Here is a 27,961-nt window from a genome sequence, read left to right on the forward strand (position 1 = left end):
ATATGTATATAGATTTTCTTTCTCGTCCTGTAAAAGTTAAATTAGATGTAATATCAATTACAATAATTATTACACAAGATTATAAAAGAATTTTATAAAATATTATACTAATTTCTAGATTTTGTAACGCATCAAATTTAGTTGACAAAATGTTTTTAAAATTTTATTTAGTTCACTATAATCTTTCGAAGAAATTATTTTTCCAAAAAATGCATTATAAATAATCAGAAAAGATATTAATTTCCATTTATAACTATATATAAATATAAATATATCTATTTTTAAATGGATTCAAGATTGATAAAAAAATTCATTGAACAAATGATGATAGTCCTGGCACACCTTGCATATAAAATGTTCACCTCATTTCATAATCATCATCGTTGTATATCATTTTCCATAAACATATTGCAACGAAATAAAACTAACATGGATTTCCACATCGCTAACTGCTATTTCTAGCATATTAATTGATTATGTGACATCATATTTACACATTGACTTTATAGAATCTAATCATCACACATACACTGCGAATGTCGCGGAAAGGAAATAAAATAAACAATTATTCAATCTTGTCATTTTTCTTAGACTTGATGAAGACTTCATAAGCAGCAAGCTCTTTTTTCTCCTTCCTTAAATTTCTATCCTCGTATTCCAACCTGCAATTAGACGCTAGATCAACACGTGATAGGAATGCTCATAGTTGTTGGGATATGTGGATGTGTTATTATTTAAAAAGGCTATTATATACTATGTCTCGCGAAAAATAAGAAAATGGATCAAAATGGGAACTCAAGAAAATACTTCGCAAGAAATTACATATCCCATCAGAAGCAGTAAATGAATGAATGACAACAAATTATAATGAGAAGTATGTAAATATGCGTTTATTGCAAATTGGATAGAAAATACAGAACTGCCAGATTTGTTCCATCAACGATTACTTAATAATTGAATAAAGAATACAAAACAACCAGATTTTATCAACGTTTGTTGAAATTCTTAATAACCGTATAAAGCTCGTTCGGCCTAGGGGGATAAAAAGCAGAATATGAAAAATTAATATGTAATTTTTTTTAAATTTTTTGGCCTAATTAAGATGTTTTAGTTTTGCAATATCAATTTTATTACGGGTATAGATAGGAATGAAATATATCAAACATATTGTTTGCTAAAAATATACAAATATTTTCAGTTTTGAAAATTTAAATCAAAATATTGTATAGTATAACTCTCTCTCGAGGACAGAAGTCAATATATATAATATGTTATTAAATAACATATTATTAAATAACATATTATTCATTAAATAATAACATGATCAGTTACTGTATTATTCTCTCACAACTAATTATAGTAGGTATACTTAATCATATCATAAATATGAATAATAAAAATATCAAATAAAACATTTTTGTATATATATTTTGTTTTAAATCTAAATAAATTGAACAAATTATTGAGACAATGTATAAAAATATATATTGATGTAATTTCATCAATAATTTATTAACTAAAAAAAATGTATACTTATATATAATTATACATAAATGCATAAACCATCATTAAAATGTGATAAAGAAAGTATACATGCATAGCATAATTGTAAAAATAGAACATACCTGTGAAGAATGATCCTTTCAACAATTTTTTCCGTTGTCATATCGTTACCGCTATCTAACAATTTAAATTTATTTTGCTTTTTTGGCTCCGAGTATGGATCCGACCCATCCTCGCAAAGCATTATGCCAGTTTGTCCATGACACACAACAGACACATTAAAATGTTCCATCAGATTTCTTGTCACTGCATACGGCGCACCAATAACAACTTCATTAACATACTGCGAATTAAGAGAAAAGATTACAATGTATAAAAACTGTGTGATGTAACTTGCTTCTCAATTAGTGGCATGAGTTATTAGATTTTTTAAATTTCTTTTACTGAAAATATGCGTCGTAATTTTCTTTCAACTGCGCATATTGCGTCTTATGTTCATGTATTGAATAAGCTATTAATACTAATCTTATTATATTACTCATATTTTTTTACGCTATCTCACGCATACATTTATTAAAAATCTCGGAAGCGCAAAAACAAGACTCACCTTACACGCTAACACACTGAGAACTCGCTCATGAAGATTCATAATAGGATGATTACCGCATTTGTATCGATTGACTGCAGGATCGGTATGCAGACCCACAATGAGATAGTCTCCCTCTTTCTTAGCGACTTCCAAGAAATCCAAGTGTCCCACGTGGAAGAGATCAAACGCGCCTGCCACGTACACAATCTTATCGCCTGACTGCGGACTCTTGCCGTCGCTAAATTGTATAATTTTCTGTGTGGTTGGCAAGAATTGTGAGCAGCCAGTCCACGGACTCCGGGCGGTTCGATCCTGACCCATCCTCTTGCTCGGTTCTCTATCGACGCTGTATTCATTGTCACCCTGTCGAAAATGCTGTCGTGTCATTAACAGCATACGTCCAACAAGATCGGTCGTTGAGACACCGGCTGTACGTTGAACTTCTCTGAAATAATCAAGTCCCTCCTTAGTAAAAGATTATGTAATTTTTAAGAAATATTTAAATAACAATAATTTATAATATCTTCAATAATTTCCATCTTAATGCCTTTTTTAAAGAAACACTACTACCTGTAGCGACCGGCTGCCTTGACTAAATGATACGTGTCCACGCCGTCAGCCGTCATTGTGATATCATCGCCGTGAACACAAAAATCACAGTTATATTTGTCTAATGTTTCTAATGTAGTAACGTAGGGCGCAGCTTCGACTACTTCGTCTACCCATTTAATGCCACGCACCATTTTGTACCTAAAAAAAAAAAAAAAAAAAAATTTGATTGAGTACGTTAATACTTCGTAATTATAATACTTATGTTTATATATAATCATTATTGTTACTTTATCAACTTTATTATATGTTTACAACTATTCCCAAAAATTTTTGCAAAAAAAGGCAATTTTTAATTTTATTCTGAAAGTTTCATTGTTATCATATCAGCGTAATCTTATATGATTACAATTGTTATCTGAAGATTTTTATCAACATTTTATATGATTACAATCTGTAACTCATATTGGAGATGTAATTTTGTACGATTACAATCTGTAATTAATACTGGAGAAAGTAACTTATATAAATGTAACTGACAAGACAAGATTCTTGCTTTATAGCAATGTTCGTTAACAGTTCAGTTCAGTTTTTTCTGCGTAGATATTGACCTACAATGTCAAGGCTCTAGCAAGACCTTCCTACCAAGTCTATAAAGTGATTATAGCTTTGGAATACATAAATATTTTATCATTAAGTGATAATATGGAACTGGGATAAACATTTTATCTAATGTAATAACTAAATATTACAATGTGCTAGAATCGAAACACTAATGTTATATAACATTTCTAAGGCATAACAGAGAAAAAAGTGTGTTGTACAAGAATAAGTGAAGAAGACACTTGTATCCATTATACTAGTATTACGAGTTTCAAGAGAATAATGTACGAAACGTGAAATCGATTAACACATAATAACCAACTCTAGAATGGCAATCAAAATAGTGGTCGGTCATTATGACTTATATAATTTCCTTTAGTGAAACAACAGATATACCTTTCTTCCTCAGTGAAGACGGGAGGGCCTTTATGTTTTGTAATTTCTTCATCATTGTGAACTCCTACCACCAGATAATCGCCTAAAGCTTTCGCCTGCCTCAAGGAATTTGCGTGTCCAAAATGCACCATGTCATAGCTGCAATCAATCGTGTATTTAATTTGTTTAAATAAAGAGAAAATATCATTGTCAAAAATGTAATAAAACTATTTCACTAAATAATTATTTTTAAAAAACCGTTCAGCGTCATATAATACAAAAAAATTCAAATTTTTTTATAAACTAATATTGTCCGAATTTTTTGAGTGAAAAAAAGATTAAATATCATTTTCACTATAAATATATAAGTAATAATAGGTCGATAAAAACATATCTATATAAATCTATAAATTATTTATGCCTTAGCATTTCATACTTAAATAATATTAAACTAAAATCAGCAAACTGTGCAAACAACTGAAAGGAAAACATTCTTTAAGACACAAGTAAAAAAACTGGATTTTAGCATAAGAATGTATAATATATCTATATATAGATATGATACACATTAAAAATGAAATATGTAAATAATTCAACAAAGACATCGAGAAAAGCAGTCCGTCAACAGACCTCAAATGTAAAATGTTTTGATAACTATTACATTAAATCGCGCCCATTGCGATAACGCTGGATACAAGTCGCATGACGACAACATACTGATTTATACGAATCTGTGTGTATATAAATATCCATCGCGTTCAAAATTAATATTAAGTAACTACATGGAAAAATATACAAAATTATTTCGAAAAAACAAGTCATAAATAAAATTCGGTCTATAAATAATACAATATAAATATCAAAGAGATATTGAAGAGAGAAATAAAAATAAAAATTAATGTTAAAATAATCAACAAAAAAACTGAAATCGATATATACGAAGCTACAATTTGATGAATTCATTTTTGCATCATCAATACATATTATTGATTATAATTTGCACATATAATAACTACATAAAATATAAACGTAAGTTAAGCATGTCACCTCCAAGGCCTCGCATTCCAAGGATTTTGCGCCATTGTAAAAAAAAAATGTAACGAACCGTAGACATCGCATACGAAACAACGATCACATTTCATGTACGCTTATTGTTAATCGATTATCATTCCAATGACTCGTATGCCAACGGCATTACTTAATGAACAAAGGTATAATTTATGCAAGTGTTTTAGACGAGTTATTGTGTACGCCAGAAAAGAAAACGACGGGATTCGAGGCCGCGAAACAAGGGCTCGATTTCGGCGACACCAACCAGCACGAACCGGTCTATCATGTTCGTCCTGTCCATGTACCATTTTATCAGAGAATAAACGAGGACATGCGACACTCTGAATTGTGTTACAGTGAACTGCTCCGGCCGGAGACGATTCTCTATTGCCAATCACGCGTGAAGTGCAATTTCGGAGTACGTCGTATACATAATTTCCTCATTCAACTAATTTACTTCGGCTACACGGAGAGCAATTTTGCTGAAGAATCTAAAAATTTAGCTAGATATAGATTTGAAAATAATTTTGCTGGACCATCAAAATAATTAGGTAGGACGATAAAATTTGTTGCTAAAATATCAAAACATCTTGTAACATTACTTATTATACTTAAGATTCTTATAAAATTATATTTTGATGGTCCGAAAAAATTATTTCCAGATTTGTATCTATAGCTAAATTTTTAGATTCTTCAGCAATTATTCTGTTCGTAGAGAACAGAAACTGGAAAGTGCCTTTCCTTTTACTCACAATAAATCCCCTCTAATATAAAATAAATAATAAAATAGAAAATACCAATAAATAAATAAGAATATAATTTATATGGTAAGTATAAGACATTTATAATAAGAATAAATTATTCGTTTACAATCAGTACATGAAAGCTTTAACAAAGAAAATTGAAGAATTCTATAATTCAAGAATTTGTCTCTTCCCGTATATTTCCTCAATCAATTAATCAACTAATCTACTTTACTAGAATATATAGTGACTGGATTCGCTTGCCTTTCCTCTTGTCCAATAAAAAAAATCCCCTACAATATAAGCATAAACTAAAATAAAGTAAAATAATAAAATATAAATGAAAATATTTCTAGATAAGTAGAAACCTTATAATAAGAATCAATCATCCTCCTTTTGCAATCAGCGCGTGAAAGTTTAAATAAGAAAAATATATGGAGAATGCTAATTCATTCAAGGAACTTGTCTTTCCTTGAATATACTCGATTAATGTATTTTCTTTAAAAAAAAGTTATCCATTTCTATCAACGTAGGTTAATTACTTTTATTTAATTTTTAAAAACAGATACAAAGTAAGAAAACCGAGATTAAAGTTAATCTAAATTAATAGAAATAAAAACATAAGACTTTATCACAAGAGAAATGGACATGAGACTTTATTATCTGTGAAATAGATACGAGGAAAATAAATTTGCTTCTTCTGTTGTTCACGATAAAATTCCACAATATATACATATAAACAGGATTATTATAAAATAATAAGTAAATAAGTAAGGATACAATTTCTATGGTAAGTAGAAATCTTTAATAAGAATAAATCCTTCATTTGCGATCGCGTAAAAATAAATTATCGAAAAAAAACTCAGGGAACTAATTCAGGAATTCATCTTGCTCGTGTGTACGCATATTTTCTCATTCATATATTATATATACATATATTCAACCAATCTACTTCACTAGAACGAAGACTGGAGAACAGTCTTATCTCTCCTTTTATTCGCGATAAAATTCTAGAATATAAATTAAATAACAGAACATATAGAATATAAATAAGGATATAGTTATAAATAAGAATATGTATAGAAATCTCTTAAGAATAAATATTTCATTTGCGGTCGCGGGAAAGTTAACGAGGAAAATCGATCGAGAAACTAATTCTGCAGGAACTTGTCTTCCTCGTGTACGCACAATGAAAAAGATTTACTGAATCTTAATAAATATTTATTTAAATAATACCAACAAATATTTACTCGATAAAAAAATAATACTTAAATCAAATTAATAATTCTTGTACCAAGTAAATATACATTTAAATTTAGCAAATATTCCGTTAGTATTACTCAAACAATTAATATTTATTAATATTTAGTACATCTTTTAAGTGTACATTTCTTCATTGGGTAAGAAAAAATGCTTCGCTAGAACGAAGATTGGAGAATGCCTTTCCTCTTGTTCACGATAAAATCCTTACGATATAAACTGAAAATAAAATCATTGAAAATACAGATAAAAATATAATTTTATACGTGGAAACCTATAATAAATAAGGATAAATCATCCGTTTGCAATCAGTGGTGATGTGAAAGTTAATAACGAAGGAAGATCGAGAAAGCTAATTCAGGAAACTCACCTTCCACGCAATTTTACTTACGCAGGTGGGAGGGTGGGTGAAACACGTATGACCGTGCAATAATATTGATTGATCGCGTTCCTAACAAAGCTCGTGGCGAGGATCCGCACCCCGCGCGCGTTGCGACACGTCAAGACGATGACGGTATAGACGACACGTATACCGTGCCGACCGGCCGGGGCGACGAGCGGCGTCGCTTCGCAATCCCACATATTCAACGTGTATTCCCTTTGACACAACCAACCAAGAGAACCACAAATGACACTTACCACCCGTCGCACCAGACGCGAACCTCCTTGCGGGCCTCCTCCGTCATGACGGCACACCAACGAGTTTCCAACACTACCTGATAATACTGACTGTCTCTTCCTACAGTTCCTACCGCGACTATCGCGACTGTCAGAGTGACGTCCGCCGGCGGCGGGCGGCCGGCCGTGGGCTGATCGGAACCACGAAGAATCGGAGAGAGGGACACGAAAGGGCGGAGGGAGAGACTACACGGTACACGCGTGCGCGCACACAACTTGCAGCCCGAGACCGATCCCGTAATGAGTCGGATTCGCATGCGTTGTTTTACATATACATTGTACAATGTTGCGCAATACGTTTCGCTACAAGATCAGTGGCGAGCTTTAAAATCCCGTCGCGTCCCGCGCCCTCAAGAATCTCAAATCTCATTCTCATGCTGAGTGATGCTGAGTTGGCGTCATCGCAGAGTAGGGATCAGGGCTGACGTAACTCTAGGGGGAGCGCGGCCCTTGTGGAAAAATTAACTGACGATAACGCGCGTATCTTTCTCTTCTAATATCAATTTCGTATACGTTGAGTTCAATTCTTGTGAATTAAAAACCCATAATGATTAAGCTATTTTGATTAAAAAATGATTTTACGTAAAGAGGATTATCGAAAACACACTATATTTATTGATTTAAATTTTTTAAAATTTTTCAAGCCTCTTGACGAAATAAATAATTGCTCATAATTCGCATGATCAATTGTTAAAGATTATCTGATAGATGCGAAGCGTGTCCTTGATATATATAGAGTTCACTTGATCTTTTTGCATTGCAATATATATGCGAAAATATACTCTTGTGTTCTATTCTCGTACAAGTTTTATATACTTTTATATAAGCTATATATCTCAGTTTTTAAGAACTAATCATAGAATGAAATGGCGATTTAATTCGACAATATTTTGAAAACATTTTTAACCCGTAGTGGTCACACCTCTTAAAAATAACGTATTGGTCACACTGGGTCCAGTTGATCCGACGCAAAAAAACAATCGCCATTTGCGTTCTACTTGATCTATTGACTACATCAACTCAAAAATTACCTCGGGTCAGACAGACCCAGTGTGACCACTACGGGTTAATTTTAAAATATTCCGACATGACAATTCGATTATTTTAGTAAATTAATGTACAGTAATCAGTTTGTCGAGTTAATGTTTTAATTTTCATTATTCTACAAATAAATGACGAATAATAGTTATATACTTATCATAATTACCTGCTACTTATATTCTACTCCTCTTGAATATTTATTAAAAATTGCAAATAATCCGAAAAATTAATGTCATTTAAATACCTTTTTAGACTCACTGTCAATGCTAGATGATCATGATGATTTGATATATTTCTGGAATATTAGATGTGCGTATGCAAAGTGTCCCGAAATTCGCAAATCAAAATATCATATCAGTTTTCGAAAAAATAAATTAGAAAAATATTCTTTTTCTTTCTTACTGTGACGTTTTGATTTGCGAATTTCGAGCACCTTGTATATCAGACACGTGTATAAATGCGTCTATGAATAATACATAACCATGGGTTTTATCTCTTCCTGATTTATATATGTGTATACATGTACATTCATACGCACTTGTTACAACGTTAGAAATCTCTTTGTTTTAGCACACACAAAGCTAGGAAGAGATAGAGATAGATTCACATGATTAGTATTTATAGCGATTACATTTACTACGCATCCATTGCAGTTAAAAAATTGTTAAGTCAGTTTTTATTATTACTGTAATCTAGCAGATTTATTTTTTTATCAGTTAGATTTATAATGTTTACCAACATTATAAATCTAACTGATCTAACAGACACGAAGATTTATTATATAAAATGCAAAGTCATTTTAGAATTCCAAAAATATGTGAAATATGACGAATAAAGTAATAAATATAGAAGTAATCTTATTACTTTTCTTAAATTTGATATAAACTGAATGTTATCTTATTATTTTGTAATTTTGAACTTTGTTTCGCGACAAGGAAGAAGCAATTGACATTCTACATATTCTAATAATTTACAGTATCGCCGTAAAAACATATCGTAACGATGATGCCGGCAATTAGAAAGCTGGAAAGCTCGATTACTGTGGAAAAATGGGCGATATAATCATAGACATAACAAATGTTTTATTGCGGCGCGATAAATCTGAGACAAAGTAAATATTTTCACTTAAGTAAAAAAGCAAATTCCAAACTGGATCGTATGATTCTCGATAAGCGGCTTGACCAATGAATGAAGCAGACGATCTTCTTCGGCACTTTAAAAGATTAATTATTATCGATAATAGCACAATGAAAGTATCAAGCGTCTTTAGATAGGATATTTCATAGTAAATTTAACATTAGCATGTATATACGCGTGTTGTGTGACGGCATTCGTGACTTAGATGTCTGACTTAAATGGAACATGTTAAAATGTGTCATATCGACGTTGATAGAATACCAAGAGATAGAACACACGTTTATACATTCATGATTTATAATGCACAGAGAAGTCTCTGAAAATGTGTTTATGATCAAAATAATTGCAATTATACAAGCATAAATTAAATTTATATCGCTATTACGATATTGATAGCATTATAGAAATAAATACGCACGTAAAAGTAAAAAATAAATACGATATACGCTCTGCGTCAAAGAAATATCGAAGAAAAATCGCAAAGAGCCAATGCTACGTTTTAGCTTTTTATAGTGTCAGTCTTACACTATTTATTCAATGTACAGCGGCAAGCCAATCGAATTATAATACTATATCATTCGGCGACAATCATGTGACACAATTGACCGCTTAAATATATTAAGGAGCTATCCTAAATATAACACATGTGACTTGCATAAAATTGATAATATTATAATATTACTTAAAGCTAATGAAAAGTGACGTGTGTACTGGAAAAGAAAAGGAGACGAATGCTCGTGAGAATGTGTAATTTTTTGGAACGATTCTCTGCAATTCTGGGCTCGTCGGCTCAATCAATCGTCGACTGCCATTATTATCCCTCTGGAACGCAGATAGGAGTATTCTGTTACAAATGAAAAAGATATATAGAGCCAGAGGAAAATGTCGCCCTTATAACTTTTTCTTATTAAGACAGTCTTTATCAATCTAAGATTTTTTTTCTTTGTTTCGTTATGATACCCACATTTGACCGTTTGTACGAAGTCAATAGCCGTTTTGTTGCCTGTAGCTGCTTCCATATCCACTATTGTTCTGACTGTAGCTACCAGAGCCACCGCCGGAAGTTCCACTCCCAAAGCTGTTTTGAGGGAACGATTTACTGCTTCCATAGCTAGCCCCGCCTATGCCACCTATGTGAAGCGTACATCAAGCTTTTACAAAACAATAATTTTACCCATCTATACTACGAACGTCACAATACGGCACCAGTGAATATAATCAAGAATCTTAAAAAATAAGGAAGTGGAAAGAATAGAAGGGCTAAGAAGATGGAGACTTGATTGTATTCATATTTTACTGATTTAGAAAAACGTAAATAACATTTTGTCCTTTTCAAGCAGATGGAGATTAAACAAAATTACACAATCAATTTTTTAAATGCTGAGAACCCACCGCTACTGCTTCCGGACCATTTGTTGCGATCATTTGCACCAGTACCGGGAGAGCGGTCGAATCTTCCGCCTCTGTCTCCTACATCGCGACCTCCACGAGATCCTCGTGAACCACCACCACGGCCTCCAGAACCTCGTCCACCGCCTCCACCACCTCCGCTGCGTCCACCGTAGCGTCCTCCTAATTATTAATTAATAACAATCCTCCTAATTAGTAATAACAAAATAGTTAAAAAAAATTTGTTTAAGCCTTTTTTATATTTAAATATAATAGGTGTGAAATTTTAGCATATCTCTCCAAGTAAAAAAAAAAAGAAAAAAAAAGAACAATACTCACTCTTATAAATGCCGGGATTTCGAGATAAATCATATAGTTTTGGATTGACAACTTGCTTGGCTTCTTCTAGAACTTGGATTAAGTCACCAGCCTTGTGAGCATTGCCGGGAGTGAAAAAGGCGTACGCAGTTCCTGTACGCTGCGAACGGCCCGTACGTCCGATACGATGCACATAGTCCTCAGAGTTGGACGGATAGTCCAAGTTTATCACAAATTTGACATCCTCGACATCTGTGAGATACACAAAGTTAGAATAACAACACACGGAAAACACTTGTTCCTTTGTGGTTCAATTAACTTATAAAGCGAATATATTCAAGCATTTTACCAGGACGCTGTCTTTGCTAATGGAATTAAAGGATGCTCTCAAGTTACCATTATTGAACATTCTGCAGCGTCTTGAAGCATTTATAATGCTGCTGTCACGTGGTCGATATTTAAAACCAATATATTTGGACACGAAGGACGGACAAAAACATAAAAGTTACCTCAAATAATAAAATATATTGTTCCGAGGTGCAATAAAGTAGCTTTAGTTCCATTTGCAATTTGTATATATAACAACAAGTTGACCACAAAGAGCAAGTCTGCATGTAATTACCTGTTTGCGACTAGAGCTGGAAATGTAAATACATTTTTTGGAAATGTAGAGGAATCAGAGCTCAGATGGTTCTCATGGAATTCTCGCTTCACGTATTAGCGAGCTCTACATTTTTATTCTTAGTCAACATTACACCCTTCTCTCCCGCACCAAAGTATGGATCTGTGCTGGATATTTCGAAATTTGGTCCTTGTACATTGCTTCGGTGAAGAGGTTGGAACATCAAGTGAGCACCTTGCGTTCTCCACTCAACCCCCACATGTACTCCCCCATCAAATAATTAGCATCAAGAATTACGCACCGCAATATTGTGAAGACTCCTTCCTATTTTGATGCCATAATTATTAATAATTATCATTACCCCATATTTAATTGCTCGTCCTAACTTAGAGAATCTTTGACAAATCAAATTCACAAATATAATATAAATATTATGTAAAAATTTCGGAATATGCTATAAAAATTGTCCACGCTTATACTGAGTTTTTACGTGAAATAAAAAACGATGTTTAAACAATATCACAAATAATGCAGAGCGCGACTTGATGCAATTTAATATCAATCCAACGAATGTATAACCGGCAATAATATCTATCTTTTTTGTTATCTTTTTCGTCCTTATGCTAAACGCCCTAACATTACAATTTCCATACTTTGGACCGTCGCAGGTACAGAGTGAGAGTGTTTTTCGAGTGGCAAGGTGGCCGAGGCACAGCGTTTGGTTAGCTTGTTGCGAGGGGGCGGCGACCAGCAGTCACGCCCCGTTCAATTATATTTTCCAAAGCTAGTTGCAGAGTTCTAAGACTCCAGAGTCGCATGTGCCTCTGAAAACACATAGAACAGCACGTTAATACCAGACTGACAGGACTTGTTTCGATCTGAGAGTACAAAATCGGAAGAGATAAACCTGGTTCTAAACGCTTACCTGATTTCCTCATTCCTAAAGCTGAAATATTTTGACGTTCTTTCTATATTATATATTCTGTCTATATATCACACCGTTTAAAGTCTATTTAACGTTAGTGTTATCATTCAAAAATAAAATGCGTAAAAATATCAAAAGAACGTCAAAATCCACCTACTCTCACTAGTCTATGCCTATGATAAAGGAAGACTTAGAAGAAGTTAACAAAACGATTAAAACTTATTCCTTCATTAATCATCGCTGAAAAGATAATGGCAATGTTAATTGCTCTAGTGCGCTCTATAACGCGCACTACAAAACTCTCGATTAATTAGTAGGCGAAAAGAAAGAATTAGCGATTAAAATTAATAAAACTGAAGATGTCAATGGCAAAATCAAATAGGATATTTAACTAGTCGTTCCTGGAATTCCTTAAGAATAATTAAATTATCTCCAGCCACACTGGTAAGAAGGTAATGTCAATCAGTCTGGCACATGCCGTTATCCGTTGCCACATTACAATACCACGACTTTCACAAATGTGAAATAACCATCGCAGCCTGACCCTTACATCATATCTCTATATATTTGCAAATTCTTACCTAAACCTCTCGCCGCCACATCAGTAGCCACAAGGATGGCAGATCTGCTATTCCGGAACTCTAAAACAACATCTCTTATATTACAAATAATATTACAGTCCCAAAAAGTAGTGTAGAAGTAAATAAAGATAGATCAAGTAAATCTAAAAAAAAAAAAAAAAAACAGTATTCAGCTCAATTTTTTTAAATAAATATAGAGAATTACATGAAGTACTTTAATATTATAAGAACAATTTTTGTATAAATGTTTATATAATTAGAATTTCTTTCAACTTTACTTATTTAAATAGAGTTGATATAAAATAAGAAATTTCAAGTGACATTTATATAAAAATATTAATATTCGCTCTTGTGTATTTAGAAAACTATGGCAATAGCACTTACGATTTAATACATAATCTCTTTCTTGTTGGCTTTTGTCTCCGTGAATACCAATTGCTTGCCATCCGTATCTATTAATAGCTCTTGTTATATCATCCACTTTCCTTTTAGTTTCGACAAATATTATAGTTTTATTTTCTGGTTCATTCGAGATTTCTTCCAACAATTTCATGAGCTTACTCTCCTTTTCATATTCCTCACATACGTCTACGATTTGTAGAATATTGTGATTGGCAGCCAATTGCAGGGAACCGATATTGATCTGTATGTAATCCGTTAGGAACTCTTCCGCGAGATTACGTACTTCCTTTGGCCACGTCGCCGACCACATGAGAGTCTGACGGTCGGGACGTATTTGTTCTACAATTTTCCTAATTTGAGGCTCAAAGCCCATATCGAGCATTCTATCGGCCTCGTCAAGTACTAAATATGTACATCTACGTAAATTAGTTGTGCCTCGTTCCAAAAAGTCTATAAGGCGTCCTGGTGTAGCAATGCAAATTTCTACGCCACGCTCGAGGTCGCGCGCCTGAGGTCCTTTCGGGGCGCCACCGAAGATGCACGTGTTTCGCACCTGAGAAGACATACCAAAATCTGACGCTACTTGTTGAATTTGTTGTGCCAATTCTCGAGTTGGCGCTAAGATCAATGCGATCGGCCCATCGTTTCTGCTCAATCTGGGCTGATGATTTATGTGCACGATCGCTGGCAAGATGTATGCCAATGTCTTTCCCGAACCTGTCTGCGCTATACCGACCATATCCCGGCCGGACAGGGCAATAGGCCAACCTTGTGCCTGAATCGCGGTCGGTTCACCAAATCCTTGTCTACGAATCTCATTGAGGACGTAGTCGGGGAAGCCACCTTCTTCGAAATAAATATTAGGACCTGGAACGTTAGCCCCCTTCACAGTAATCTCTTTATTAGAACGGTATGCCTCCACAGCATGAATACTCCGTGCCATTACATTAGGATGCGGCTGGTAGAAGTCCTTTCTGAATTGTGGCAGAGTGCTCATATCCCATCGTGGTTTACGTAACCGTTCCCCAGGCTGCCGATTCTTAAAATTGTTGTTTCCGAAACTGCTGTCTCTGTTTCCACTGCTGCTGAATCTATTACCTCCTCCACCTCCATCGCGTCCACCGAATCTACCTCCTCCACCACCACGTGCTCCACCGCCTCCTCCTCGTCTATCAGAACGATCACGGTCACCATATGCCCTTTTTCAAATAAAAAATAAATCATTAGATCTTCATTCTTTAAAAAGATAAAGAAACATATCTCGTATTATTCTAAGATCATAAGTAAATTAAGGTGATTTTTATTTCTATTACTAGATTGTACTAGATCTTTCTTTTTTGTTTTTGCCAAATATCAAAATATTCTAAATATCAAACACACCATGTATCTATTTCATTTTAGAAACGAAAATAAGGAGTCTTTTATAAAGCATAAGAAAATGAATCAATCTTTCATTTTCAATCTTTTTCCATGAAATAAAAGACTGATTGATTTTCTTATGTTTTAGCATTATGCATAATACAAAGGTCTGTACTTTTTAGCTTCTCTTTTTATATATTTAGAGGGGAGAAAGAGAAAAAAATGAAAGTTCATCTAATAAAAACAAAATCCAAGATGTTTGTTCCAAAATTGTACAATATTCAGCTATAAAACAACACAGATCTATTTTTTTCCTTTTTACTTTAAGGTGTGTATGTGAGTGTGTGTGTGTGCGCGTGTGCTTAAATATTTGTATATCTGGATTCTTTAGCAACATACTTGTAATCAAAATATAAAATTATCAAACATTAGAAAGATGAGCTATAAACAGCCAACGAGCAGCAAGGAAAAACTTGTAAGTTGAATAACGTTTTTTTCTGTATCTAAATTCTTTGTACTTTTCTTCTAATTATACAGCCATGTTATTTTAAGTACAAAGTAAAACACAGATGTAAAAAAATAGACATACTCTACTATTGTAGTATTTTATATTTAATTAGTTGCTTCTAATTAGCTACAGAGGGGGGAGGGGGAGGGGGAGGGAGGGAGAGGAGGGAGAGAGAACAGAAATTTCTCTCTCTCAATATCTATATCTTTTTACTTTAAAAATTCTATCATGTCCGTTTTAAGAATTCATGCGAAAATCTTCCGCGATATTTTTCTACCAACGTGACGCGTACAAGGCATGCAAAGCAATCTGCAATTCCAGGAGATTTCGAGTCGGTTACGTGATCACATACTTCACGCGTGTACTATTATTATCTAGGCCGAGAGTCCATTTCGAGACGTTGCGATTTCCATTGCGAGTTTTCGCGATCCCTGATCGCCGAGATTACGACAAAGGATCCATTCGCAAAATGGCGTACATGAGCGTGAGCGAAGCAAGTAGCGGAATGTTAAATAGGGAACGAGCAACGAGGGCGATATTCACTTTGCATTGTCTTGCGTGAACTTACATTACAACGGATTGGAATATGTTACTGTCCTGTGTGCGATTTCCTTGGTAGTTTTCGATACGGGTCGAGAATCCGGGCCGGGTGACGAAAACACGTTCACCCGTTATCAGATCAGCCAGCTGAAGGGACGACGGACGAAGGAAGAGTAACGACGGAACTGGAGTCGAGACGGAGGAAAGGGTGTCGGCGTCACGGTATCATGGCGGCCGGAAAAAAGTAGTTCCCTCTTATAGTAGAGACCTGCAGTCACGACTTCCAACAATTGTGCACTTCTTTTCATAGAAAGTACGGTTCGAACCGAGAGAGCTTTATCCGAGCAATTGTTTCTACTTCAATATTCGGAACAATAAAGAAATCGAAGAATCTAAAAAAAAAAAGAAATGAGCGTTCTTCGCCGGAACTGAAAGTTAGGCCAAGTTAGACAGTCTCCAGCGCCATCACGTTCAGGTATACTGCGAAATTAAATGCACCGCGCCAAATTCAAAGCCATGGATGCATTTGGTTGCGACGTTTACGCGTTCTAAATTACTAAATTAAATTATATACATTTATAAATGTATATATTTGTAAATGTATTTTTCATTCTTATCTCTGACCACGGTTTACTTAATGCTTTTTGCAACATTAATAGCATTAAGTGGACCGCACTATTTAGCAATCACTTATTTGTAGAAAAAAAGACAGAATAACACTTACACGAGTATCGAAATCGAACGCAGCCTCTCATGTTTAACATTATTTTTTTTATACAATATTATTAATGATTAACATATCGAAGAAACATAAGAATTTAGGAAAAAAATTCTTAACCCATAATAATGCTACATATTTGTTTAAGCTAAAAAAGGATGAGATCTTAGAGTGTCATTATTTTAAAGAATTAATCAAGTTTAAAACTGAAACATAAGATTGTAAAATTACTTCAAATCATTACTATTTAAAAATTAGGAAAAAAGTCCCAAGATCATCAGGAGATGTATATCTTATGCTGAAAACAGGGAGAACTTGACTGCTTTCGAGAAAGCAAAAATTACTTTTATTAATTCTATAACACAGACTCACACAACAAATGACATACATTAATATTTTTTCCTATGAGATTCCACAGCATTCGTTAAAGAATCACAGATATTATTAAATAAAACACATAGTTGTTAATCAATCTTCAATATCTTTAACATCACAAATAATTAAACATAATTGAGTAACTCTACTCAGTTGATTATCTAATAACGAATTTGATTGTATCTATCAATAAACACTAGTGTAAATTATTGTATAACGAGACACTGCTGTCTCCAGATTATATATGTACCAAAAACATAAACACTTTATTAATAAAAGCATATATTTTATCAAATAATTTATCATGTCAAAAAATTTATATAATGTAATGCTAATGTGACATTGATTAGTTGCAATCAATTATAAAATTAAAATGACAGGGATTATTTGTATAATCCTTGTCATTCTATTTAAACAGGTTTTAACTAATATCTACTTATACATCCAATCAAATTCGTTACAAGATCACACATTTGAGAATTCTTGCAGTCTCATTAAAAAATGAATAATACACTATATGTATATAATCTATCAATTGCACTTTCTTCCCACAAATTCGTTGACAAATTTTTATCACATTCCCATAGTTTCCTGCAATTTATCGGAAGATACAATTAAAAACTCTGTTATTTACTATTATAATTTAAAATATTTCGTTTAGAAATTCAAATAAAATAAAATGATAATATGTTAACATTACTAAGACATAAAAATAAAATAACTAATAATTTTTAATGATCTTTATCTTAAAAATATATGAGATACTATAATAAAATTAATTAAACAGAAGTTATTATATAAACATATTTAGTCTAAATATTTCATACGAATGTGATGCAAATACCTCCAACTCACGTAATTTCTTCAAACTTTTCCCTCTCTGTACTATGTATAACAAAAAAGTTATTTATCCTAATATTAATAAAATATGATACATTATAAACACTGTAACGAGGTTGACGTATAATCAGCATATATACTGCTTACTGAAAAAATTCTGTAACATTTTGTAAACTTACAAATAACACTTAATTATTATAAAATAAAGCTTAAAATTGCTTAAAGAAAAAAATTAATAGTTTTGCTTCGAGCAAAACTTGAGCTTTTAAGTGATTACACTCCAATATAGAAATTTATATTCTTCTGCTCTTGTTAAATATTCATTAATATATTTTAAATAACAATAACTTGCAAACTAAAAGTTACAATTGCATTACAATGGTACCGAAGTTTCTTTGGTTTCACTCCGTGCAAATTCGACATATATGCAAACGGATGGACATTACATTCAATAAATTTACAATTGTTGAGTTGCAAAGTCAATTAATCGTTATCATTAGTCACTTGATGTATGATATAGAATGTAATGTATACTATCATATCGATATTTTTATAACATGCTGCATCATACTTTTTTTTCATCTATTATAACTTTAATAGGCTCTTATCTGCATCCTGTCGAATCTCACTATAACTCACTATAACTAACTAAACATGACACATTTTATATCATCGAATTATTAAGTGCTATCAATCATCTATTAAAAATAATTAATACGTGCTATCAATCGTCCATTAAAAACAGAATTAATAAGTTGTGCTTCTATATGGATAACCACTTCCATAATTATCGCCACCTCCGTAATTTTGAGGCATACTTCCTTGTCCGTAGCTTCTCTGTGTGCTATATCCATATGCCGTATTCTGGGTTAAAGAAGTATTCTGTTTCATATTATAATTACTATAATTACTATAATCCGGTCCCGAATAAACGTTTGAAGAAGGCTGATAAGAAGTCCCGCTTCGAGCAAGGCCTCTTCCTCTTGCTGAACTGCCACCTCTTCCTCTATCATTATTACTTCTTCGGTTATTACTCCTTTCAATGCCATTAACGCCAGAAGAACCGCCGAAACGTTTTATACCTTATCATAGATATGAAATGTATGAAATAATCGATCTAACATCTAGCGATTATAATCATTACAATCCAATGCTTATAAAGTGAACTTTTTCTTCCCCATTCGTTATGTATTATTATGATGAAAAAAGTTTACTTTGTGTAAGAACTATTAGAAATGAAATGTAGATAAATTTGGATAATATAGACATTTGATTGTATGCAAAAACATACTTCTGCTAAAATTCCCTGCCTTGGCCATCTCTGCCATCTCACTGAGACGCGGATTGACATTCTGTCCCGCCTCTCGTAAAACTTCTATTAAGTCTCCGGCGTGTTTCATATTGTGACTTGTGAAAAACGCATACGCTGTTCCGGTCTGTCGCCTACGTCCAGTTCGACCAATTCTGTGTATATAATCCTCCGACGAAGATGGATAATCGAAATTTATCACATATTTCACATCATCCACATCTGTGAAGTAGTAGTCACAAAAAATGTTATTAATAATATTATATTGATTATATAAAACAAAATATCTTAATGAAACATGTAATATTTAAAAAAAAATCTATAATTTATATACATATATATAAAATTATAAAATTATTATAATATATATATATAGTATATATATATAAAAGTTATTTTATAATTTTTTCTGAATTTGAAAACTAAATTAATATTCCTCATTTAATTAAACATACTGTACTTGATATATTAATGGTTGTATTCATGCATATAGGTATTGTCAGATACTGATAAAATTGTTTAAAAGAATAAAAGAAATATATATTTCTAATAATAGGTAAATTTTAAATAACTTAATTGTATATTGAATATAATGGTAATTTTGGCAAAAAATTATTGACATTAATTTTCAGATAAATTTAGTCCATAAAATAAATTTAAACACCCACCTTTTGTTTGAAAATTCCGATGTGGAATCAGCAAGAACGACCCCGTTTGCTTTTAAAGTGGGGCAATTCTGATTTTTTTTTTATGGTAATATACTGGCGGCCTAGAGATTAGACAGACACAGCGGTTGTGTCTGGTTTGGGATAGAGGCAGCAATTTAGGGTTTAAGCCTGAGTGCATTAGTTTTGATAGGCACTGTGTATGGTTATTTCTTAAAGTTAAAGTTAGAGGCACTGGACAACAAATTTAATAATTGCACTTTTTAGTTCTCATATTATAATTACAAATTTATATGTTTATAATTATTAATTATATAATTATTCACATATTTGAAGCTTTGCTTAAAAGAAATCTATTTCATTTTTAATTACTACAAATAATATTTGAATACACATGTATTGTGATTATCATGTTATTGAATTGATTATTGATTAGTGCATTAATAGTTGTTATAGTCTACTTTGCTATTCCATAATGAGAAAATTAAGACAGAAGTTAAATCGCATATAAATCTAGCTTTCCATTTAGAAATTGTTATAATATATAAACAAAGAAAAATAAAATAGTCACTGTGTCTGCCCAATACTGGCAGTACACCGCGTTGAGTTAGGGTACTCTGTGCCTCTGAAAAAGAAAAGCAGACAGACTTAGTGGTAGCTTGTGTGCATTTTCAGAACCTTGATCTTACATGTATATCATCATCAAAATTAGTAACTCTTCATTTCAATATTGAAATGAAGTCATATACCAATATAATTAATACAGTTATAAATTAAACATTGAAGTATGTAGCAAAACTGTTTCTATGACTTTTACATGAGAAAAAAGATTTATTCATATACGACAAGGATTAATAGGGTTAGAACAATAAAAAATTAAAATGGATTTATACAAAAGACTAAATAATAAGAGAGAGAGAGAGAGAATAAATCAACGAACTTGTTTAAAAAAATTCAACACACATGTAATCGCAGAATGAAAAATGTAAAAAAGCATAAATCAGAACAATGTGAACTTTACATGGCTCTACAATACAATCGAAACGAATATGATAAAAAAGTTCTAATGCATCACACACTGCTACATACACAGCTGTCGGCTGGCCTCACTCTAACAACGCATCATCCGGCTAATCCAATAAGTGTTGCCAATACCCAGTTTAACCGTGACTTTCTTAGTGTCTCGCCTACACTAAAACAACTGAATAAAATTTTACATACCCAAGCCTCTAGCAGCTACATCAGTTGCGACTAAAATCGGCGCTCTTCCACTGCGGAATTCTTGTAACACATGATCTCTTTCCTGCTGGTTTTTGTCACCGTGAATACTCACAGCTTGCCAACCCTCGCGTCTAATATTTCTCGTGAGATCGTCCACTTTACGTTTAGTTTCCACAAATATGATGGTCTTATTCTCTTTTTCAGTATCAATCTCTTGAAGTAATCTATATAGCTTCGAGTCTTTCTCATACTCTTGACAAACATCAATGATTTGAGTAATGTTATGATTAGCCGACAGGGTTAAAGAACCGATATTGAGATGAACATAATCCGTCAAGAAGTCCTCTGCAAGCGCGCGAACTTCCTTAGGCCACGTCGCTGACCACATTAGCACTTGCCTATCAGGGCGTATCTGCTCAATTATTTTTCGTATCTGAGGTTCAAATCCCATATCTAGCATGCGATCAGCTTCATCGAGAACTAGATACGTACACCTAAAATTAACAAATAAAAGAATATTAGATATTTAGATTGTGTAAATTTATATTATTAATCTCCAATATACAATTTGGATTTATCACTGAATTTTTATAGGTATACATACCTACATAAGTTTGTAGTTCCTTTTTCTAAGAAATCTATTAGTCTACCTGGCGTAGCAATGCATATTTCAATGCCTCTCTCCAAATCGTGTGCCTGTGGTCCTTTTGGAGCCCCACCAAAAATACATGTATTTCTTACAGCCGCAGTTTCTCCAAAGCTATTAGCCACTTCTTGAATTTGTTGAGCTAATTCTCTGGTTGGAGCTAAGATCAAGACAATTGGTCCATCACCAGTGCTTATGCGTGGTTGATGTATAATATGCACAATTGCAGGTAAAATATACTGAAAAATAAAAATAAAATAATTTAATACAAACATATATAAATACATCTTTAAAATGTTGTATATCTACTTGTACATCCAGTACATTATTTTAATCAACATTATTTTATTTAAATTATATAAAGTATGATTCCTTAAAATTCCTTAAGATTCTTCTAAAGATGTTGATGAATGCGATGTATGACAATGAAAAATCGAGACAGTCAATGCAAGCACATGTATATGTATCAAGCAAATAAAGATTTACAGAAGAGATAAGTTAGTAAGTACAATGAATATTATGCATATATTGAAGGTCGAAACATACGAACGTTTTTATGGACATATAAGATTATAAATATTAGCGCAAAAAGACTAACCGAGCTCTAAGAATTCTTGTATTGTATATAATTTGAATTGTATTCATTAGAGCCGTATATTATTTAGTTATTTTAAAGAGTATGTATGTAAAGTTATTAAAATAACTAATTATTGTCTAAACAAGTGAGAATAGAAAACGAATATAAAACATATAATTATATGTATTTACTATTATGTATCTATTTGTTATTATTATATATTTATAATTACAATGAAAAATCAGACAACTCGCTCGTACAAAATTCAAAAATAAATAAGGAGCTTTTACCAGGTCAATTTCAATAAACGAGCTTTTAAAGGTGTAAACAATAGACTTTTATTATTCTTTTTAATCTCACGGACAACATTTGTTTGTAAGATTAAAACGAATAATAAAAGTCTATTGTTTACACCTTTGAGAGTTCGTTTATTGAAATTGATAGAAGCTTCTTATTTATCATATTTATTTATTATATATCTATTTATTATTATATTAAATATACTTCTGATTCTGCTTACTCCAAGTGTCTTCCCAGAACCAGTTTGAGCGATTGCAACAAGATCTCTGCCACTAAGTGCAATAGGCCATCCTTGAGCTTGAATTGGAGTAGGCTGCAAATATCCTTCTCTACGAATACCCTCCATTACATAAGGTGGAAAGTTTCCTTCCTCAAAATATTGTATAGGATTAGGAACATTGTCACCCTTCACAGTTATTTCTGCATTCTCTCGAAAATGATATACTTCTTCATCAGATCTAATTCAGAATTACATTCGTAAACACATTTCATTGTTTATCTCAATTTAATATTACTAACAGTACTAATACCTGTTCCTGACTGCGGAATGCTCTACATAAAAATCTTTGCGTAATGGTTCCAAAGTACAAAGCTCCCAGTTTACTTTCCTCAGACCGCCACCAGGTAGTTTTCCTTTTAATCCCCCTCGCAAATTATTAGCGTTTCCTCTGGGTGTGCTGAACCTGCTAACACCACGTCCATTATCATTGCCGCCTCTACCAGTACTTCCCATCTTGGTAGTACCACCACGACAGCCCCTATTCTGATCTCGGTCACGAGTATACCTAGAAATTTAGGTATGATTTATAAAATTATACATTTTACAAACAAAAATGTATAATATTTTTATTTAATATAAATAGGCTTTCCTAACAAAAATTCTAAGTTTAGCTCAGCTTGCTTTTAATATATACAAGGTGGGTTTAAAGTATTATAAGTTGTTATCTCTGAAAGTATGCTTCAAATAAAAAATATGTTTAGATAAAAGTTGTATGATTTCAAGAGAAACAAATAATAATAATAATAAAATCAATATTTAATCAATTTGTCAAGATCATATGCAAGTTGCCTTAATTTTTTTAATGGAATGATATATTTTTTTACATAATATAAAATTCTCCTAACTATTCTGTATACAAAAGTATTAAGAAATATAAAAAAATTATACTTTATTTTCTGGCATATTTTGGTAAAATATAAAATATCTTATATAAACTGTTATTTAATAATACTTTGATACCTTTATGCACAGAATAATGAAATGACTTAATTAGTGTAAAAACATAACTGTCTTTAAGAAAAATAATATGTCATTAGTTTTAACCTCTTAAGCGTTTAGTTAGTAATCATTATAGTTATAAAAAATTGCAACATTGTTACCACATTGTTATAAAAAGTAACTGTAAAAGTAACTCTTCCATTCCCTGAGTTTAATTATATAGCTTCTCTAATATTATATTTTAATTGCCTTATTCTATATATAAAATAAACTTTTAATCGATAAAAATATCTGAGCACAAAGTAAATAATTAAATAATTTATATATAGAGTTAATAAAAAATGTATATATAGAAGATATAATAGAATAATTTCTCGTTTTAATATAAACTAATCTAAGGTATTCATTTAAAAGGGACCAATAGATTCGTCAACCCAAAGTATACGCCAATCACAGGCAATTCGTTATCAGATGTTGCGCGGTAGTCGCCAGTCTAACTCCTGACAAAAAAAAAGCCGACGAGCATGAAACCACGAGGATATGTGAGATTATGTTAGGTTAGGTTAAGTTAAAGTTCAGAACCTTTAATCTTTAAATATTTATCAAACAATATGTTATTTGAAAAAGAAATATAAACGGTTTTCTGTTCGCGATTTCAAAAATTGAGAATTCAAAATTATAATATAAATGTTAATTTCTATCAATTTAATCATTTTTACTATATTGATATGCACTTGTAAATCTTTTATTTACGATTCTTTTCTTTCTATCCCACGAAACCTGAAAATGTGTTTATTTCGAATGTAATAAAACGATTGTAACAGCTACAGACATAAATTATTTACTATTTCTAGAAACTTCATTTTAATTATTAAATCTACAAGATGCAAATTTCACGATATGAATACTTGAGAATTGTGAGATTAAATAAAGTTATTAGTTATTTAAATTATTTTAAAATCAATTTAATAACAGAACCAATATATTTGAGAGAATGCAGTCCTACGTTTCACACAAGCATACCAAAAACAAAATAATTATTTTATTTTTCGTAACATCGAAAAATATTAGGTACGGAAATTTAGGGGAAATTTTATCTCATTAAATATTCAAAAGAGAAATAATTTTATTTTTTCTCACACTTTGTCTTGAAATTTGCTGATTCATGTTAGAAGATTAACAACTATAATCACTTTTAATAAACACATTACACACATATTACAATACATGTATATAAGTATAGTGAAAGATATCTGTTTCTCGAGTGTATGTACGTGTATGTTAGGTGAAGTAGGGAACCGTGTCGGTTATTGTCGAACAGTCAAGTCACTCTACTGATACTAACTGCGTACAGTATAAAACAAGCAGAGTCATCATTGTATACTCGAGAAGACAAATCCGAAGACCAGAAAGATGCCTGCAATAGATCCAGAAATACTCAAAGTATTCGGCTTTTGGAGCAGTATCTTGGTTTTGAAACTGCTGGCAATGGTGCCGTTAACTGCACGACAGCGATTTAGAAAAAACGTGAGTAACAAAATAGTCAATACAAGATAAGATAACTATATTATGTATTATATTATGTATTATATTATGTACTATATTATGTATTCATGCTATATATATATTTTCTTCATATAAGAAATAATTAAATAACAACAAACATAAAATTTTGGTTATCTTGAAGCTGATTGTCACTGGTATTAAACTGAAAATAGGAAGTAATTCAGATATATTTGGATTTCTAAACAAAAGTTACTACCATATCATTTTTAAACTTCTAAGAGTAACAACTAAAATTTGGCTCTCATTGCATTGTCTAACAATGGACCATTTTATAAACTGTACTTTGATACAATATTATAAGAAACTAATTATACACTATAACTAAACGATTCACAAAGGTTTATAGACTCTACTAGCTATTGTACCGAAATTAATATAATGTCAACCATGCGAGTGAGAGTATATACTTATTATTTTATATATAATTTTTATATTTTTAATTTTATAATTCTGTACATTATTGTGTTTTGTTTTAACAACTTGCGATTATTTTTTTTTTTGTAGCATTGATAATGACCTAATAGAGGTCGAAACGTCTGTTGTCTAATTAAACTATGTAATTTTAACCAAATGACAATTTTTATTTACTAACAATTGTATATTTTAACGAATTTTTGACTCGGAGCCTTTTTTCTTTTTCATTATTTTTAAAAATTACTACATTTTTTTATTTCTATATACAATATGTTTCCTTTGATTCGAATATTTAAAACATCTTTATTACTTTTAATGACACGATTAAGTACATATAAAAAAATTATTAATTTTAAAATTATAAAAAAATTTTATCTCAAAGTAATATTTTTTGAGATTTCAAAATTATCTTTTAAATAAAAATAGCAATTTTTTAATGAAATTATATGATTTTTAGCATTATATGAGTCTTCTAGTTATTTTGTATATTAAAAGTGAATATAAAAATAAAATTATTTAAAAAATCAATAATTTATGAAATTTTATATTTTATTCTGGCACATTTTGATGAAACTTATCGTGAAATTATTCATTTTTATATGCACATATTATGTATATAACTATATCAACTTTTATATTCAGAATCAATTAGTATGTAAAGAAAATACATAATTGTTTTTCAAAAGAAATATGTAACTGCATATTGCAATTTGTATATTTTTTTAAAGCAACTACATTAATATGTTTTCTTTATACCAACTGAGATTCCTCTCATTATTCTACGTATATAAGTATTAAGGTACAGATAATACAATAAGATACAATTATCAAAATGAATAATTTATAAAATATTTCATGTCAAATTATACCAGAACAAAATATAAAGTATCTTGTAAATTATTAATTTTTTGATAACTAATCATTTTTTATGCAGAATAATTAGAAGAAAATTATCGAATTTATTTAAATTATTTCATTAAAAAAATTGATTATCTCAAAATTTCAAAAAATGTGATTTTGGAAAAATTGTCTTACTTATTATAATATAATATTTGATTATATTATAATACATATTTATTATAATATAATATTTGATTATATTATAATACATATTTATTATAATATAATATTTTAAACAAACTTTTTTTTCTTATATATATTTTGTTGTATTATTATAAAAGCAAAAAAAGACTATTCTTATTCTAAATGTTCGGGTTAAAAGAAATACTTTGTATATATTTTCTTTCTTAACCAAATAAACAAGCAGTCAGATCTTATCGGTTGTATTTCAATATTTACTGCCAGTACTAAAAATCTATAATATATGTAATGTAAGCTATAGATTGTCAACAGTGAAAGTGAATTGGGAACGCAGCGATCGTGACTGTTTAAGTGTTTACATCATAATCGTGACCTGTTTATATCACTGCTTGTATGTTCATCAGCTAAAATGAAATTAATTATGATCAACTGTTGTAGGTATTTGCAAATCAAGAAGATATTGCGTTTTCAAACATTAGCAAAGGCAAGGTGGTTTACAATGATTCAGACGTGGAGCGTGTACGTAGGGCACACTTAAACGATTTGGAGAACATTCTCCCTTGGTTCATTGTCACGTACCTCTGGCTAGGAACAGGACCTTCGCCATGGTTGGCCAAAACTTTTATTCGAACTTTTGTACTTTCTCGTGTAATTCACACTGTATCATATGTATTTTTTCAACAACAACCTACGAGAGCGATATCTTTCTTCGTGGCATATGGAATTATGGGCTACGAAGCAGTTAAGACATTATTGTACTATTCCTAATTTTTACATAAATCTTTGAAGCAATCAAATCTGAACGTACGTAAGATAAACGCAATAATTATACAAGTTGTACAATAATGATATTCTTTTGGTAATAAAACAAATTTTTTATTATACATCTACAGATTAT

General features: G+C 31.5%; 4 protein-coding genes across 5 annotated transcripts; 1 reads left to right on the top strand and 3 right to left on the bottom strand.

The window, feature by feature from the left end:
• Positions 1-546: 546 nt before the first annotated feature.
• On the bottom strand, positions 547-7,429 carry Pect (phosphoethanolamine cytidylyltransferase). Of its 2 annotated transcripts, none has more exons than XM_018551300.1 (6): positions 7,312-7,429; positions 3,641-3,778; positions 2,663-2,842; positions 2,111-2,537; positions 1,626-1,846; positions 547-662 (listed from the first exon to the last, which is right to left on the bottom strand). In XM_018551300.1, the coding sequence occupies exons 1-6, from the start codon at positions 7,356-7,358 to the stop codon at positions 566-568; spliced, it is 1,110 nt and encodes a 369-aa protein (XP_018406802.1). In that variant the 5' UTR covers positions 7,359-7,429; the 3' UTR covers positions 547-565. The 2 variants fall into 2 exon arrangements, with proteins under 2 accessions (XP_018406802.1, XP_018406803.1); XM_018551301.1 differs by having other exon boundaries at positions 649-675.
• A 2,492-nt stretch (positions 7,430-9,921) lies between these two features.
• On the bottom strand, positions 9,922-16,323 carry LOC108782909 (ATP-dependent RNA helicase dbp2). Its single transcript, XM_018551306.1, has 7 exons — positions 16,201-16,323; positions 13,748-14,964; positions 13,364-13,423; positions 11,257-11,487; positions 10,921-11,100; positions 10,493-10,658; positions 9,922-10,372 (listed from the first exon to the last, which is right to left on the bottom strand). Coding segments are annotated over exons 1-6 (1,836 nt in total). The 5' UTR covers positions 16,203-16,323; the 3' UTR covers positions 9,922-10,372; positions 10,493-10,512.
• A 2,187-nt stretch (positions 16,324-18,510) lies between these two features.
• Positions 18,511-25,372, bottom strand: LOC108782897 (ATP-dependent RNA helicase dbp2). The gene is made up of 7 exons (XM_018551292.1): positions 25,317-25,372; positions 23,354-23,608; positions 23,044-23,281; positions 21,905-22,185; positions 21,301-21,794; positions 19,397-19,636; positions 18,511-19,187 (listed from the first exon to the last, which is right to left on the bottom strand). Exons 2-7 carry the CDS (start codon positions 23,554-23,556, stop codon positions 18,853-18,855), a joined length of 1,791 nt encoding a protein of 596 aa, XP_018406794.1. The 5' UTR covers positions 23,557-23,608; positions 25,317-25,372; the 3' UTR covers positions 18,511-18,852.
• Positions 25,369-27,902, top strand: LOC108782898 (microsomal glutathione S-transferase 1). The gene is made up of 2 exons (XM_018551293.1): positions 25,369-25,569; positions 27,502-27,902. Exons 1-2 carry the CDS (start codon positions 25,456-25,458, stop codon positions 27,829-27,831), a joined length of 444 nt encoding a protein of 147 aa, XP_018406795.1. The 5' UTR covers positions 25,369-25,455; the 3' UTR covers positions 27,832-27,902.
• Positions 27,903-27,961: the final 59 nt, after the last annotated feature.

The sequence above is a fragment of the Cyphomyrmex costatus genome, unplaced genomic scaffold (assembly GCF_001594065.2).
Source record: "Cyphomyrmex costatus isolate MS0001 unplaced genomic scaffold, Ccosl1.0 scaffold137, whole genome shotgun sequence".
NCBI classification, from domain to species: domain Eukaryota; kingdom Metazoa; phylum Arthropoda; class Insecta; order Hymenoptera; family Formicidae; genus Cyphomyrmex; species Cyphomyrmex costatus.

What these genes read in the sequence shown, in the direction of transcription:
- Pect (XM_018551300.1), bottom strand. Translation starts at nt 7,358, where the DNA reads ATGACGGAGGAGGCCCGCAAGGAGGTTCGCGTCTGGTGCGACGGGTG. An exon ending in CGCGTCTGGTGCGACGGGTG is followed by an intron (nt 3,779 to 7,311) that starts GTAAGTGTCATT and finishes GATTGATTGCAG; the next exon opens with CTATGACATGGTGCATTTTG. An exon ending in TCAGTGTGTTAGCGTGTAAG is followed by an intron (nt 1,847 to 2,110) that starts GTGAGTCTTGTT and finishes CTTAATTCGCAG; the next exon opens with TATGTTAATGAAGTTGTTAT.
- LOC108782898 (XM_018551293.1), top strand. Translation starts at nt 25,456, where the DNA reads ATGCCTGCAATAGATCCAGAAATACTCAAAGTATTCGGCTTTTGGAGC. An exon ending in GACAGCGATTTAGAAAAAAC is followed by an intron (nt 25,570 to 27,501) that starts GTGAGTAACAAA and finishes CAACTGTTGTAG; the next exon opens with GTATTTGCAAATCAAGAAGA.
- LOC108782897 (XM_018551292.1), bottom strand. Translation starts at nt 23,556, where the DNA reads ATGGGAAGTACTGGTAGAGGCGGCAATGATAATGGACGTGGTGTTAGC. An exon ending in GTTCTGGGAAGACACTTGGA is followed by an intron (nt 22,186 to 23,043) that starts GTAAGCAGAATC and finishes TTTATTTTTCAG; the next exon opens with TATATTTTACCTGCAATTGT. An exon ending in GGCAGGGAATTTTAGCAGAA is followed by an intron (nt 19,188 to 19,396) that starts GTATGTTTTTGC and finishes ATCTATGATAAG; the next exon opens with GTATAAAACGTTTCGGCGGT.
- LOC108782909 (XM_018551306.1), bottom strand. An exon ending in AAGAGATTATGTATTAAATC is followed by an intron (nt 13,424 to 13,747) that starts GTAAGTGCTATT and finishes ATGTTGTTTTAG; the next exon opens with AGTTCCGGAATAGCAGATCT. An exon ending in ATGGTCCGGAAGCAGTAGCG is followed by an intron (nt 10,659 to 10,920) that starts GTGGGTTCTCAG and finishes CGCTTCACATAG; the next exon opens with GTGGCATAGGCGGGGCTAGC.